Source organism: Barbatula barbatula (assembly GCF_947034865.1).
Source record: "Barbatula barbatula genome assembly, chromosome: 14".
Lineage (NCBI taxonomy): Eukaryota > Metazoa > Chordata > Actinopteri > Cypriniformes > Nemacheilidae > Barbatula > Barbatula barbatula.
In genome coordinates this window covers 4,074,711-4,091,164 of record NC_136777.1, presented here as the reverse complement: position 1 = coordinate 4,091,164, position 16,454 = coordinate 4,074,711, and the positions used below count along the sequence as shown (strand labels likewise).

Sequence of the window (16,454 nt, the reverse complement as noted above, 5' to 3'; positions counted from 1 at the left end):
ATCACATACCATTTTGTAAACATTGCTTGAATGAGGCTCGTTTCTTCATTTCTTAATCGTATTGCGCCCCCTAAATGCAAGTAACGTGATTGCGTGAGCCCACACAGCGCATGCGTGTAGCGAGCACGTGATGGTTCAGGAAGTGGGCAGTGCCGGTTTACACGTGTGTGGAAGGCAAAACATTATACTAGATTTTAAACGCATTAGTACGGCGGACGACAAATAAGAAAATTATCATGTCTCGTTTTTTGATAAACACTCTTTTGTCCCACTGTCACGATCCCGGGAATTTACTCAATACTTTGCGCTGGCAAAGTACTTCTTTGCCTGACATTGACAAGATCGAAGCTTTAACGACTCTGATCCAGGAGCTATCCTCAAAATCGCATCCGGCTCAAGAGGAACATGTGATGTGTGAGGTGCAGTCAGTGATATGGGATCAATGCATGCCACTTTTGAAAATGATCTCTAGTGAAGATGATGGAGGTAAGGACCTGCTCGGTGCAGTCTGTGGACTGTTTGCTGCATGCCTCAGTGTATGTCAGACTGATGTACACGAGCAAGTGTGTCACATCCTTCTCTCTGTACTAATGATGAGAGATGATGGGAGTCACGAAACAAACAGGTTGGACATGGATGTTGCTATTGAAGCCACGGCAGTTTTGCTCTCGAGCATCCCATACAACAGAGACGTCATCTTTAAGGCTTTGTCCCGGACACTTTGCTGTATTAAGGATACGTCTGACTCCAGGGTGTCCAAAATCATTGTTCGGATCTGGTTCACCATATTGAAGTCATGCAGTAAAGAATCTGAATCTCTGCATCAGATATGGGAGGATTTGTTGGCTTGGCATCAGAGAGATCAGACAGAATCTGTAACGGCTCGGGTCCTGCTGTGCCTTACTGCTCTATCTGATCACCTCTTCTCTTTGGAATCAGACTCATCCTTCAACCGCCCTGAACCCAGGAGATCACAAGGGTTTTTCAGAGCAATCCAGGCCGGTCTCACACACAGAGACAGTGTGACCCGCAAACGGGCGCTTTACCTGCTCACCCGGTGTGTGGCACTTGCGGATGCCAGGAGAGAAGATGTGGGGACCTGCCAGACACCCGGCACAGGTAAGGACATCAGTCACTGATTTATGCAGAAGCTAGTGTTTAAGACGTGGGTTTAAATTGTAAACTTGTGCTTGTTTTGCAGAAGAGATCTTGTTTAAATGGACATCAGAGAAAAAACAGCTTTTAAGGGAGTTCTGGGAGGACTATGCATTAGTGTTGGAGACACTTGAGGAAAATCAGGTAAGAATTTATTACTTATCAATTATGAGTGTGCTGATTTTAAAAACACTGTTTTATTCTGTACTCATTTTTAGTAAAGTACGTTTAGCGTACTTTAAATCAGTTGCTTGATGTGAAATGTTAAACCTGATCAGGTGATAATCAGTTGAGAAGCTCTGCTTATATCAAGCTTATATCTTGGGTCTTATTTGACATTCTGTTAGTTCGTCTCCTGTCGCACTCTGTAGGCACTGAAAACCATGTTTGTTATTTAAGTATAAGTAAAGATGTAATATAGGTGTTATTTATTTATTTATGTGTTCTGTGAAAGTTATATTGTAGCCCCTATTTTGCATTTTTGCACACGTGTATGTATGACAGTATAGTAGTTGATTATATTGACTTTAATTTGCACAGTTTTTAAGGAAAGCACTTTGCAAGATTGTAGAATAATCAATATGTCCCTGAATAGACACATTTGTTATAAAATGATGTCCATGAACAAGAATTGCATTGGTTTACAATTACAATTAAATTTTTACTGCAAGTCCACCGCAGACCACTGAGACTCTCTCATAGCCTGTTTTATCTTTTCCTCTTAATAAACCTTTTCAGGCTCGAATGTTTCGGAGCGTTTCAACGTGAACACCTTCACACAACCACTAGAGATCGCCATCTTTATTCTGTTCTCAATGTAATGACATGATGTATGAAACGTCCCAACCGACCATTAGGCCTAGTCGCATTCACACGAAAATACAATAACACGCTATAAAGCACTGTCAAAGTCATGCAGGTGGGGACATTACCCTAACCGTAAAGTAGCGTTGGCCAATCAGAAACCTGGAATCTGACGTCAAACAAAGGAGAAAAAAACGAATAGTGCATACGAAACATCGGTCTTCATAAAAGTCACTCTTCCGTACCTTTTCTGGATCTGTTCCACATTGGTGGAATGATCTACCAGCTGCTACAAGATCAGCAGACTCGGTTGCCATCTTTAAAAAACGCCTAAAAACGCATCTCTTCCGTCAACACGTCGCTGATTGATTTTTAACTTATTCTCTTCCCTTTCCTTCTTTAAAAAAACAAAAAAAAACACTTACTAACCTCACTATTCTTAGCTTTGTATATAACTATTCTTATACTGTGCTAGGCTTTAATGGACCAGTTTGATGCACTTATGTATTTTGTTGCCTATGTTGTTATAATTGCTTCCAATGTTTCCTCATCTGTAAGTCGCTTTGGATAAAAGCGTCTGCTAAATGACTAAATGTAAATGTAAAACAGTAGGCGAGAAATACCCGGTCGGTGCACTATTTCTCACGAATATGTCCGAATCTACTATGCAGTTAGAGAAAACACTATACTATGTCCAATCCTTAATATTCATAAAAGAGCAGGTGAGAAATACCCGGATAGCGTACTGTATACGCCCAGATTTTGAATCACTCAGCGATGGATCTTGAGATGCTTCTATTTCCCATGAGCACATGTCCATTAATATGATTATTTTAAATAAATGGAGCAAGTACTTTGAACCCAATCTCTTCTCACCCATTTATATGCAATTTCGTTATTCTCAATATTTGCATAGAATTGAGATCTTTTTTTTTTGAAATTGTAAAAATGTTCTGGTGACCCAACCAGAGTCCGTTCAAGATGAAAGAGACGTCCGTCACTTAGATTTAGGCTCTTCTACTTAGCCGTGCACGAGTGTGAGACTTCGCCCATCAAAGGCACTTGTGAACAATGGATCTCTTATCTTGTATTTTCAAGTCCGTCTTTTTTCCGACATTTTCCTTTTACATGTATGTATAATGTTTTTGCACGGTGTGTTTATCATTCATTTATAGCAGTATATCTGTTTTTATAGACTTTCATTTTCCTTAGAATAGATGAAATAAACTGCTTAGATATAGTGTCAAGTGGATTGTCATGTGCGATTTTGAGAGATTCAATAACAAAAAGCATTTTATAGGAACTGTAATGGGATTAAAATAGAGTGTCTTACATTTATAGGAGAGAAAAAATAGTTCTAGAGTTATATATAAATAATAAGAGTTCTCTCTATATACATATATATATAGGCTATATTAATAAGAGTTATATATTGTTTTATGTTTAAAACATTTGATTTTGAACAGTTACTTTGTTTCAGATTCATGTGATCCGACCTGTACTCAGCAGGATCGATATGCTTGTCGAGACGACCTCAATCAATGTTGAAGGTACATTGATGTAGCAGCACACACCATAAACAGTTTTCTTGCTGGTTTGGATGTCATTTTATTCCCGCTTTCCCAACTCTCCCTGTCATCAGATGGGCTGTTTTCACCTTCCTGGTTGCTGTGCTTATATCAGCGCATGTTTTACAGCGAGAACAAGGCAGTTATGAAGGAAGGAGTCAATCACCTGTTAGAGCTGAAAGCGATGCATCATCCTGGATTTGCTTTGGCATTCTCACAGGTATCCACCTGTTTATCCGTACATCTATCTCATGCTTTAAGTTTGTTGTTATTGCTTATGGCAATATACATCATTATAAAAAATAAAAGCGCTCCGTGTACGGGAAAATGTGTTTGTTTTTGTGATGAAGAATGTTTTTCTGCTTCTCAGTTTGTAATCGGTCCGCTCATGGATGTTCTTGCGGAGAGCTCTCTATATCACAGGTGCGTGATGCCTGTTATTTCCCTTCGTATCCTGTTTGCAGTGTTTGTACCAATACTATGCGGTTTGTTTTCACAGATCAGCTCAGCAGAACATCAGAGATCGCCCAGAGCTGGGAAAGAAACTGCAAACCTTTATGGTGAATTTCTTCAACAGCTTGCCAGAGGAGAATAAAGGTACAGAGAAGTGAGATGTGTTCATTTCATCTCGTGAATATGTGAATGTCTCATGTTCATATATGCCCAGAAATTATAGCGAGAATAAGGTGACGCTCCATAATTTGATTCAGTCCGTATGAATAATAGAACATTTGAAATCTTCATCTTTGAATTAAAAGGTCAAGTGTACATAATCATATATATTGGTCAGCAATTGAATGAATATATTGTTTTGAGCAGGCTCGGTTTTGCTGCAGCTCATCCAGCGGTTGGGTTCACGACACTGGTGTGCCGTTCCTCTGCTCTTCCTGTCTCAGGCTCTGAGCTGTCTGTCTCTGCGTCCTCTCCTCAACTCCGATGGGCTCCGGGCGTTCAGGTACAGAGAAAAAATGCTTCAGTTTACTTCAATTATAGTTATGAAACACGTATGTCATGTACATAAGCTGCTCACTGACATGTTTGTGTGTTTTCAGAGAAGTTCTACGCTGTACCATGATCACTCATCAGGTTCTGTTGAGAGGAGCTTCGCAATGTTTTCTGCTTCATGCCGCCCTCTCTCTGACAGATGTGGTACTGCACCTTTCTCCCTTTAAATAACTAAAGCAGTTCATCCGAAACTAGTGGAAATATTGTCATCATTTACTCACCGTCATGTCATTTCGAACACAACTGAAATACCAAAATTAAAAAAGCTGACAAAAATGTTGAAAATAAATGACACAAATGCCATTCGTCATCATTGATGTAAAACGCTTTTGAATGTATTGAAACTTGCCATGTTTAAATACACACAAACATATACAAGGTTTTGAAATGTGTATGCGGTTTTTCCAAACATTTTCATTAACTTGCTGCACATCAATTCGCCTACTTGTACTATGCACTTAAAGTATTTTACTGAAAAGTATCTAAAATATTTGTGTGTAGCAAAACAAAATGCACACACTGGGACATACTTACAGGAAACAGAAGTGGCCGTTGTTGTGTTGCCTAGACATTTAGACAACATTGTGGCCATTAACTGTACTTATATTTATTGATGCATCATTTATCTGAGTTTGTTAATGCAGTGGAGCATCGCTAAACTTTGCCTACTCGGGGTGACTTGTGGGTAATATTGCATCAATCTGCACTTCGAATTTCTATTTCAACCATCCGGGAATCTTTGGAATTCTAAACATTCTACATTTAGGGACATACTAATTCTATTTTCGAATACTATTTAGGACGGATAGTATGCGAATTGGGACGCAGCAATTTATGCTACAAACACCAACAGGGGTTTCACATTGACCCCACAAAGGGCGTGAATTGGCCTTAACATGTTTAGACCATTATGATTGCATGAATTAAACGATGTTCTTATTATGTTCTTTTTCACTTTCTTTTGGCAGTCAGCAGTATCTTTAAATGAGGTTTTGAGTTTCCTTGTGTATTTTCGAGCTGAAGAGTCGCTTAGTCGCGGCACAACACTCTGGATGGAGGTAAACCAACACCCACAAACTTAACTCGATCTGAGTGACGAACTGTGAAACGGCGCTCGATTTGAACTGATATTCGCAACGCTCTGTTTTTTACAGCTCTGTGATTGGCTGAGGATGAACGAAGACCATTTGCGTTTGACTGACGGCGATTCAGGTTCCTCTGAGGAGCTTCAAGATCAAACATCGAACACTAACAGAGCTTCTGTTTTCAGTCACGTCCAGCAGCGGCTGAAGACCTTCCTCACGGCACCAGCCAGCTCAGGTAAGATACAGCATTTTGTTGTTTCTGAAACAATATCCCTTTCAAAACATCAGCATGTAAATACATCTTCTAAAACATCACTTCTCACGGAAGATGAAACCGGGAGTGTGCCTGATCCAGCAGAGGCCGAGCTGCTGGCCCGGGCCATCCTGCTGTCTGCGGACCTGCAGCAGAGCAAGACCGAACCGAAAGAAATTGCTGGTCTGGAACAGCTCCTACAACCCCTGCTGGATGTCTTACATAGACTCAGCACCAACGTCTACCTGCTGCAGCACAAGACAGATAAAAGCCTGCAGCTGCTACTGCGACTGCTACAGTTTCTAGGAAGAGTCGAAGATCCGGAGAAAGGTGTGTGTTTGACAGAAGACGGGCATGCAGGATTTCAAACATACTGGAAACTCGTTCTTGTGTTCTTGTGTTGATGTTTGCAGAGGATGCTGTTGCTGTTGCTTTGAAGACACAAGTGGTGTCGGCGGTGGTGTCGGTCCAGGACTTTCTGCTGAGGAGGTTGAGCTGTGAACTGAGGGAGGCGAGTGTTTTCTTATACAAAAACAGGCTTGACCAAGATGGCGTAACAAGTGCAGCTGGATCAACCATCTAGACCAGACAACAATTTTGTGTTTATTTTCTGCCTCCAGTTCTGTGATGTGGAGAGGGCTGAACTTTATCTCTCTGTATTAAGAGAGCTGGTTCTGACTTTCGCAAATGTGTCATGGTACGGCTCAAACTTGCTGCAAAACTACATCCCCAAACTCGCCACCAACTGCCTTAAGATCCTCAAGGAACCTTCTCAGCAGGTGCAGTTCACGTTAAATAATAAATAACCAACTGTGGATTCTGACGGTTTGAGATCATAACTGTGTGTCTTTGCTTTTCAGAAGCCGTTTGTATCAGGACAGGTTCAGAGAGTGGTCAGTATGGCCACGCTTGCCCTGCTGTGTGACATTGCAGATGGTGGCGTACGGAACTCCCGTTCTGAGGCCGTGAGATCTTTACACTCCCTGACCGACTACTTCTACCCTTCATCATCATCACTTCAGCATCTCAACCAGACGTTACTGAAGCCCACAGCTGCGTCTGATCCGTCAGTCAGGTTTGTTTAAAAAAGATCTCAAATATCTACATGAGCTACTTATTTACTCATATTTGATTTAGTCAGTGTATTATGGCTGCCGCTGTCCTTAAAGCAACAGTTCAGTAGTGATGCAAATTCTGTTTTAATTGTTTACTAGCCCTCATGATAAAACTGCATATCGTCGCTGTCCTTCTGAAACCTTGTGTCAAATTCACAGTTTGTCAGGAAATGGAAAACACACTTTTTTAAATGATGACATACGAAGTACTGTGTTTTCAGAGTTGACGAAAAAGTTTTGTTATTTTTTATTGGTTAAACATGTGTAAACCCAGTGACAAACATAAAGGGTACATTTAAAAACATATACAAAATAGCAGAATATGAAGAGAAGGACAGCGGTGATATGGCACCATTTTTTTGTGTATTTCCCGTCTATGCTGAGCCGCAGCATAGATCTTCCTCATTATTCAGTCCAAATCATCAATTTCGAACACTTTTTTCATTGCATTTTTTAAACAACTATAATATCGTCTACACATTTTCTTCTCACATATATTTTTATCAATGTATATTCCAGTCCAGAGGATAGTCCTGTTCTGAAGGACTGGGGACGAATCGTTGCTCAGTATATTCGAGACCAGTGGATGTGTCTGAGTTTCCTGCAGAAGTCCGTTCCTGCCGGGCACCTGCAGGCCCCTGAAGCCCCTGAGGTCCTGCGGGCTGCTGTGGAGGCTCTGGCGTTACTGCCCGGTCATCTTGTGCTGCCAGTGCTGGACTATATGACGACAGTCTTACCAAAGGTGCGCTACACTCAACACCAATCAGCTGTGATGATCTTGAACTCATTACATTATAAATAAAATACTATTCGTGTGCTTTTGTAGACATTCTGTTTGATCGTCTTCTGCATTGTTGATGGGTCTGTTTCATCCACCAGGTGGCGCAGTCTGACGAGTCTTTGTGCGTGGATGCCATATGTGCATCATGGAAGGTGGTTCAGGCTCTGAGCACAAACCCTCAGGACTTCTGGTCCACACTGCAGGGATTTGTGCGTTTGGCTTTTAACCGCGAGCTTCTACAGCTGTCGGACGAGCAGAACCCCCAGATAACTGCCTGCGTTCAACAGGTCCAATAGAGATCTCCAAACCAGTCATTCAGTTATTCTTCACATATCCCTTTCCTAAATCAAATGCTGTGATGGTGTACTTTTGATGTTTCACAGATTGCGAATGAGCTGATGGATTTAGCTCAGGTCCGGTCTGGAGTGTTTAATGTTCTCATCCAGCATTGCTGTGACATGTGGTTGCCCTCTGGGGCCGAAAAGGCAGTCCAGACAGATGGTGTGTTCAGCTCTGCCCTCTCACACCTCCACATTCTCACTGAAGCCTGTGTATACGGCCCTGTGTTTAGACGAGACCAAAGGTGAGTGCACAGTGGCAAACGTAACCATGTTATTACTTTTTGGATTTAAGAGATTTTAAAAGAAATAATACATATTTAGGATATGCTTTCAGACTCATTCAAGAAGTTCAAAGCTACGTTGAGCAGCTTGGTGATAGTTGTGCCGCGAACACAGCCATTAATAGGTGAACCACGATCATTTCTGTTTCATTTTGAGCTAAAATGAGAAAGATTTATTTGAATTGTTATATACAATTTCGTATATGTTTGCCTTTTGTTTCAGTGATAACAGAGACGATCAGTTTCCTCGCATATGCGTCCTGGCTTTCTTGTGCCGTCTGAATCCGTCCAATCGGCTTCACCAGCGTGTGATGCAAGAGCTTGTTCAGAGACTATTAAAAAAGGTTTGTTTAATTGTTAGTAAACACCTCTTACTGGAAATCGGGCGGTCAGTGGAGTGTTTCCTTAGAAGAGGATGTGTGCGTGTGTTTATGTGTGTTCAATTCTTTTTGAATTGGCTTCTCATTGTAATTGCATGTGTTTTTGATTAATGCTCCGTCCTGTTTCTTATTTTCTCCTCACAGGATGCCGAGATTTCAAAATCCAAAGTACGTTACTATAGCAACTCCATCCAGCACAGAGTGAAGAACCGCGTGTGGCAGACGCTGCTGCTGTTACTGCCCAAACTAAGAGCGGTTAGATCTCTCCACACACGCTCATGCATATTAATCCTGTTCTAATTTACATTAGATTAAATACTGTAAAGCTTTTAAAACCTTAACTAGCTAAAAATAGCTCACTACATATAAACCATCTCGAGGGAAGCCTTTTTTTAAGTTATATAAAGTTATTAACATAATTTAAAAATATTTTTTATTTAATATCATAAAATGTCTTTTCTTGCTATATTATTCTTGCACAAAACCAAGTAGGGATGTCAGCTTGACAAATGAAACCGCATCTGTCATTTTCTCCTCTCAAATCATACGATTACAGGTTACTTTGCATACGTCATATCACATGAGACGAAAGGAAAAAACTGATATTACAAAATCATACCTGATAACTTAAATTTTGTTTATTTTTTTAATATATTAACTAAACTGTGAATTGGGGTTAGGCCGGCAGAGAGATTTTAACTCTGTTTTTATGTACTTGCAATTATTTGACACTTAATAATTTTTGTTCATTTTTAACTTCACAAAGTTACAAATAGCTTTAACGTGTTAACGTTTATTGAAGGGATAACTAACCCAAAAATGATCGTACAAATTTACTTTAGTTCATTTCTTAAATCTTCATTATTTAGTCGTTTTCCAACACTGGTTTGTGTTTAACACAACAATATAGAATTTCAGAATTTGGCAAAAGTGAACAGTGCATGTTGCTTTTTCTGTCACAGGAGTTTGTATCAGAGTTTGTGTTGAGTCGTGTGTGTGATGCCGGGTTCTGCAGTAACCAGGCGTCCGTCAAATACCTGATCGAGTGGACCCTGATCCTCATCCTCCATCGGTACCCATCTCACATCCACAGCCTGTGGGACTGCTTCAGTCTGGTGAGTCTTAACTCATGATTTATTACAGGTCGCCCCGACCCAGACATTTTAAAATTCCACAGAGTTTACACTGAATTCACACTAAGCCAAGATTGAAGAAAACATTTGAACAAAACATTGCACGCAGCAACTTTAATAGTGTAGGTGAATGTTATATTTACATTTTTGTTTTGCAGGATCACGAGAAGACGAAAACAAGTATCTGCACATTTCTTTCTGTCCTTGTGCATTTAAACATCCTCCTCCCAAAACTGGACGAGAAGGTTACAAATGACATTTTTATACGACGTCTTTAAATTCTGTCATTTGTGATTGAGAGCTCACTGTTGTGGTTTCTTTTCTCGGCAGGTGCACTGGCGGAGAGCCGTGGAGGTGATCCTACAGTGGTGCTTCAGCCATAACTTCAGCGTCCGTCTGTACGCCCTTCTCGCCCTCAAGAGGGTTTGGGAGCTGAAAGACACTAATGTCCTCAGTGAGGAGAATCTGGGTGGTCTGGGCACGGTGGTCCAGGCCTGTTTGAACCAGGCGGAAGCCATGCAAAACACTGGGTGAGTGAATGTATTTGTACTTTTTCTGCAGAAATTTGTGAGCTCAAACCTGTTGCTATAATAAAAGGTGATGTGAGGAGTGCTTGGTGGCTGCTCATCATAGATGATTCTGTCTTAACCACAGCAATGCAATGAAGAACTGGACGAGAATCCAGGAGCATTTCTTTTTTGGGGTTTTCCATCCAATCAGGGATTACAGTGTGGAGGTAAGAGCTTTTCCCCACAGCACACACTTGGCACTAAGGGTATAGTCTGATCCGTTCTGTGCTGTTATAATGTAGCTGAATAACATTTCCTGTTCCCCCAGACAATATTTGAGACCTTTCCTCGCCTCTCAGAGCTGGCAGAAGATGAATGGCTTCCGGTGTGGAAATTTGAGAGCTTTGGTAACTTTCCCTCGTGTGCGTCGCTGCCTTTGAAGAACCCTGTGATGGATTTGAGCGAACACCAGCCTGGAGACTGGATCCAGCAGGATCAAGGTAACCGCCACCAGAGGGCAACAGTTAACACCATTATACCAGTGGTTCTCAGCGGGGGGGGGGCATGGCCCACAAGGGGATGACTAATAATTTAAAATGAGACAAAAAGTGCATTGAAATACATATTGAAACAACTAAAAACCTGGACATTGAATCAACACTTTTCCAGTGAATATTGAAGGTGTCACGAATTAAGAATCAGTGCCAGGACACGTTTCCCTGAGCGGTAAAACACACAGCAAAATGGCTGAGGAGAATAGGGGAAACAACGAAACCGGGACTAAAACGTGCAATAATTTGCAGAAATTAAAAGCAGCTGGACTTGACTGTGATAATTAGGACTTCCCTACGACTTGGAGATGCCAACTGTTGCACGGAATTGTGTTTCCTGATATTGTAAGCAGTCATTTTGCTGAATGTGTTGCCTCTCACGGGGGCGCGCTCTGGCGTGCTCACATGGTGTTCATGTGGTAACGTGACGACACGTCCATACTAGGGTTGGGTACTGTTCACTTTTTATCCGGTAGCGGTACCAATACTGTAGGCCTACTGTACCCGGATCCCGATGCGTTCGAATTTTGACACAGATTGATTTAATGTGAATCGATACTCTGCAGTGCCTACGTAATTCGGTCGGTGCCCTTAAAATAGTCCGGTACCCAACCCTAGTCCATACCCTCTGGCGAGAGATTTCGTCTAGGTCAAGCACGTGCATTTGAGAGATGACGGAAGCTAGACATCAAGGTTAATAGCGCCGTCAATATGGATATTTCTCTTAAACAAACGCTTCGCTTCAGAAAGACGAGCAGTTCTTTGGAGCTTCAACAAATCTAAACTTGTTCACTCCCATGCTACCGCTTGGAAGCAAAATGATACAAGGAATTATAACCGTGACTGGATTATTCTTCCAGAAGGAAACCATATTCAGTTCGGATACCTTGGGTCACTTTCATATATCTGTGTTCTATAAAAACAGTATTTGATAACTAAATACTGTGTTACAGCGATAAAGCATAGTAGTCATTTTGTCTGTGTCCTAGTTGATGTGGTTTGTATCTGACAGGGGAGATGGAGCAGGAGGAGCGCTGGGCAGAAGTTCAGAAGAAAATCACTCCATGGAAGTTGAGTGTTCAGGAGCAGGAGCCTGAGCTCATTGCCCAGCAGAGGGCAGCACGCCTGGGCAAACTCACCAGCGCCCTACTGGTGGTCGCATCCCTCATCGACAAGCCAACCAATTTGGGCGGTAAGAAAGATGAACTGATAAATCTTTCATTCGTGGTAAAATTATGTTGGGAGATTATTACTGTAGTTTATGTATTTTAGGGGAATTAATGTGTCGATAACCTAAATTATAATCGTGTATCATGAATTGCGGCAAAAATCACTTTTAAAGTCATTGATGATTATAAAAGTGATTATAGAGTTTAAGCATATCCAAATATGCGAATGTTTTTATCATTTACAGACGTCTTTGGCCATTGCGTCACAGTTTTTTTTCAATCTCTCACATCATGTCAAGTTACAAATATTCCAAGCACAGCATATCAATGTCAGAGCACCACAATAATGAACCAGTGAATCTGAAGGAACATTGTGAGTCTTTACTGCTGATTTCTTTATTATCAGCAGTGTACTACTGTGTATCTGTTCGGTTTCTGCTTTAAATGATGTTCTAATGCCCTGCAACGTTTTGTTGCTAAGTTCGGGTTAAATGTCTCTGTTGTGTGTGCCATAATGAAATTCAGAGGAACCCATCAACGTCTCTTCTGCATCACCCAACAAAAGCTCATCATTAACGGCGTTATCTCATTCAAACATATAATACAGCGGGTTATTGTTGGTTTGATAGGCATGTTTTTTTTCATATCCCTTTTATCTAGTTGGTGTTTCATTAAACTGTGTGTCAACATTTGTTCATAGACTGATAAAGGAGACCACATATGGCTGAAACGGTCATCTTGCGAATTTACTCTGATAAGTGAGAGGATTTGTGAACACAAGCAGAAAAACAATTCATGCTCCGTGTTTGATCTTTTGATAATTATGTACACTACACAAGACGGGTTGAGTTTCTCTGTATTGTTCTGTAGTTGTGCAATAACACAGTAGATTTTATGATTGTTTGTTTGTTTCAGGTCTGTGTAGGACATGTGAGATCTTCGGAGCTAAAGCTCTGGTACTGGACAGTCTGAGACACGTGAATGACAAACAATTCCAAGCGCTCAGTGTGTCCTCAGAGTTGTGGCTGCCATTGCTGGAGGTGTGTGTGTTTTTAAAGTACAGTAGATGCCTAGATATAGATTGTTTGTCTGGTTATTTAATTGTATTATGTTTATAATACTCCTGTCCTAATATATAGTCATGTGTGACCCTGGACAACAGAACCAGCCATATCAATTTGATTTAGATATGTCATCTGAAATCTGAATGAATGTGTTTTCCATTGATGCATGGTTTGTTAAGATAGGACAATATTTGGCTGAGATCTTTAAAACTCTGGAATCTGAGGGTGCAAGATATTGAGAAAACCGGCTTTAAAGTTGTCCATCAGAGGCGCTGTAGCAGGCCGTTGCAAAGAAGAAGCTGGTTTGTTTTAGCGCTCTCTTAAGTTTGTAGGCGTATTTCCGGCCCTTTTTGTTCATGATTTGCTGCATCCAGTTTTTATATATTTTTACGGTATTTACAAAATGGCTTCACGGAACATGACATTTACTTAATATCCTAATGAGTTTTGGCATGAAAGAAAAATCGATAATTTTGACCCATACAATGTATTGTTGGTTGTTGCTACAAATACACCCGTAAGTATAGTGAGGACACTTTCAAATAAAGTGTAACCAGATGTATTTTTGCTTAAAGAGAATTTATGAAAAACTTTAAATGGCACTTACAATGTTGCAATATTGCAAAGTAGGAAAAAATGAAGGAAAGGAAATAATGATAAATCGTGATATTAAGATACGTTGCATTATTGCAAAGCTTAGCAGTAGAGACATCAGTAATGAATAGAAAAAAATAAAGGAAAATAAATAATGAAGATACAATCAATGATGTTTGTCTGGGCTGGTTCAGACAGATATATCACATTTCTGTTTTGTGCCACCATAAGTGCAAAAATTAATCGATTAATCTTTAAATCAATAGCCATATTTTGATCTTTCCCAGCCTGAATAATAAACACCACTGCATGAAAGCAAATGTAAATGCATTTCGTCAGTCATTTATACACAACAATACAAAAATGTAGGTGTGTGTGTGTGGAATCTTGAAGATTGTTCAGTAATTTTAACATCATTCACCAAAATGTTCCAGGTGAAACCTGCCGAGTTATCAGACTTCCTCCAGCTGAAGAAGAGAGAGGGATATTGGGTTATAGGTGTGGAGCAGACATCCAACAGCCAGAATTTACAAGATTACAAGTTTCCTGAGAGAAGCCTTTTGCTACTTGGGTAAATATCCCAACTCATCTAAATTCATTGTGTGTACATCGGGCCTCAAAACATGTTCTGGCCCACCTCAAATAAACGTTCTATCATATTTCTTATTACTTTTAACCAGCTGCACCCAAGGGCATTTTTATCTAAAGTGCATTAAACGCTAAAAGTGAAAATGTTGTCGTCATTTCAAGTTATCCTGAAACAGTATCAAAATCTTTGTTCTTACTTTGCTGTTTACAATGAATGCCAAGACAGTGCAAACAAGCAAATAATTCACCTTTGATTCGATTAACTGGTATGAAGAGTAGAGTTGACATTGTGAAAAGGGTGATGGTGTAAAAATAGCATCTTATATTGTTGTGCTCAGGGTGCAGTTTAGTGTTATCGGGCTAATTGATGCTTTACTCCCTATGAGAGTTCCTCACCCCCTGAATGCAGCCGGAGAGAGATGCTTGCCCTGACATGCCAGGCACACATCAGCAAAACCAGCCGTAAACACAATACACACATTCAGAAAACATCCACCGTCCTTCTGTCTGACATCTTATGTACGGTACCGAAGCAGTTTTAACAGCCAAAAATCATTTAGACAATATCTGTTATGTTTGAGAACAGTAATCCAAATGTTGACATAAAAGCATTATAGGCAAATACATTTTGTCAATGACAAAAAGGACTAGAATGAATGCTTATTCAATTTTGTATTACTTGAACCTACGTTTCATTCATATGATAAGGAATATAAAAACCACTCTTTACTTGAGATGTTGAGTATTTAAACCCATATTGCTATTTAAAAATATTTTGGTAGGTCTTAACATAGACCTGCCTGAAAAAATATCATATTAGTTGTACCGTCATATCATGTTGCCATCCTGTCGTGTTTATAAAAGGTAAAAGTGATGAGAAAGCTAAATAACCACAACCTTCGCTGCAACAATACAATATTCAAAATGTGTGCGTGTTCGAAAATATGTGCGTATGTTTGTTTGCCGTCTGTGATTGGTCTTAATGCATCATTTGTCTAAACAGAAAAACACCTGTTGTTTTCTGCACAGCAGGTGTTTGAATCACTGCATTCTTATGCCTGATTATCTCAGGGATGTGAAGCTATCAAGCAGCGGTTTTGTGTCAGATGTGCTATTTAAAAGCTTTGTTTACCCTTGGGTACGTCTGCGAGGAGGATTCAGACGTTAACCTCATAAACTAAATAATGTTGTCTCTTTCTGTCTCTGTTTACTATCCGAAAAGGACACGTGACTTTTCCTACATCGTGTAAAAATTAACTATTTGTTTGTCTCTGGACAGTAATGAAAGGGAAGGCATCCCTGCAAACCTTCTGCAGCTGGTAGATGTGTGTGTGGAAATTCCTCAGCAAGGTATCACTCGTTCCCTCAATGTGCACGTGAGCGCTGCCCTGCTGGTGTGGGAATATACCCGGCAGCATCTAGGACCGAGCACTGGACTATAGATGGACTGAACATTACTCTGTGTTTTAGCAGAAAGCATACGTCAGTATTTAAAAGATGTTACATTGTAAACGCTCCTTCTTCTTGTTCTTGTTAAGGTTATGTTGCTTATTAACAGTTTTGATGATTGTATCTCATCCTGTGTTTTGAGTTTGGATTCTTTTGGACATTTTATATCAATTTTGTATATTCCCTTATACGTTTTAAAAATTCCTTTCGGTACAATAAACAGTTTATAAACAATCTCACAAGGAGTCCCTCAAAGTGTCAATGTCTCATTCAAATGATATTTTAATGCTTTGCTTGTTTTCACATGTTAATTATGGTCTAAAGCTTTTAAAGATGCATTGTGATGTGTTTAATTACAATCCACCCTAAAGCCTTGCCAAACTTACCAACCCTGTTAACAGTGTTCATTCAACAAGTCATGTGTTTGAGTTTCCATGTTGTCATCACTGTGGATAACTGATGGCTGATGGAGGGACCCTGGAGACGCCAAAATGCGCAGCGCTCTCAGGTGCGCACGGAGCAGATATGAAATGAAACAGGATCGCAGCTCGCTGCTATAGTTCGTTTAAATAAAATGAATTTGCCTTTTTCTTTTAAAAAGCTATATACCCAGAAACAGTGTATTCATG

General features: G+C 40.3%; 1 protein-coding gene across 1 annotated transcript; it reads left to right on the top strand.

Annotated features, from left to right (window-relative positions):
- Positions 1–101: 101 nt before the first annotated feature.
- Positions 102–16,065, top strand: tarbp1 (TAR (HIV-1) RNA binding protein 1). Its single transcript, XM_079472355.1, has 29 exons — positions 102–1,119; positions 1,202–1,299; positions 3,440–3,509; positions 3,602–3,747; positions 3,898–3,950; positions 4,027–4,124; positions 4,347–4,482; positions 4,580–4,676; positions 5,501–5,590; positions 5,687–5,852; positions 5,946–6,200; positions 6,284–6,381; positions 6,491–6,649; positions 6,731–6,945; positions 7,505–7,727; positions 7,865–8,053; positions 8,150–8,349; positions 8,442–8,513; positions 8,612–8,732; positions 8,913–9,023; positions 9,731–9,883; positions 10,060–10,146; positions 10,232–10,431; positions 10,556–10,637; positions 10,739–10,910; positions 11,974–12,153; positions 13,046–13,170; positions 14,223–14,359; positions 15,656–16,065. Exons 1-29 carry the CDS (start codon positions 237–239, stop codon positions 15,816–15,818), a joined length of 4,779 nt encoding a protein of 1,592 aa, XP_079328481.1. The 5' UTR covers positions 102–236; the 3' UTR covers positions 15,819–16,065.
- The last annotated feature ends 389 nt before the right edge of the window (positions 16,066–16,454 follow it).

What these genes read in the sequence shown, in the direction of transcription:
- tarbp1 (XM_079472355.1), top strand. Translation starts at nt 237, where the DNA reads ATGTCTCGTTTTTTGATAAACACTCTTTTGTCCCACTGTCACGATCCC. An exon ending in TGTGGGACTGCTTCAGTCTG is followed by an intron (nt 9,884 to 10,059) that starts GTGAGTCTTAAC and finishes TTTGTTTTGCAG; the next exon opens with GATCACGAGAAGACGAAAAC. An exon ending in TGTGGCTGCCATTGCTGGAG is followed by an intron (nt 13,171 to 14,222) that starts GTGTGTGTGTTT and finishes AAAATGTTCCAG; the next exon opens with GTGAAACCTGCCGAGTTATC.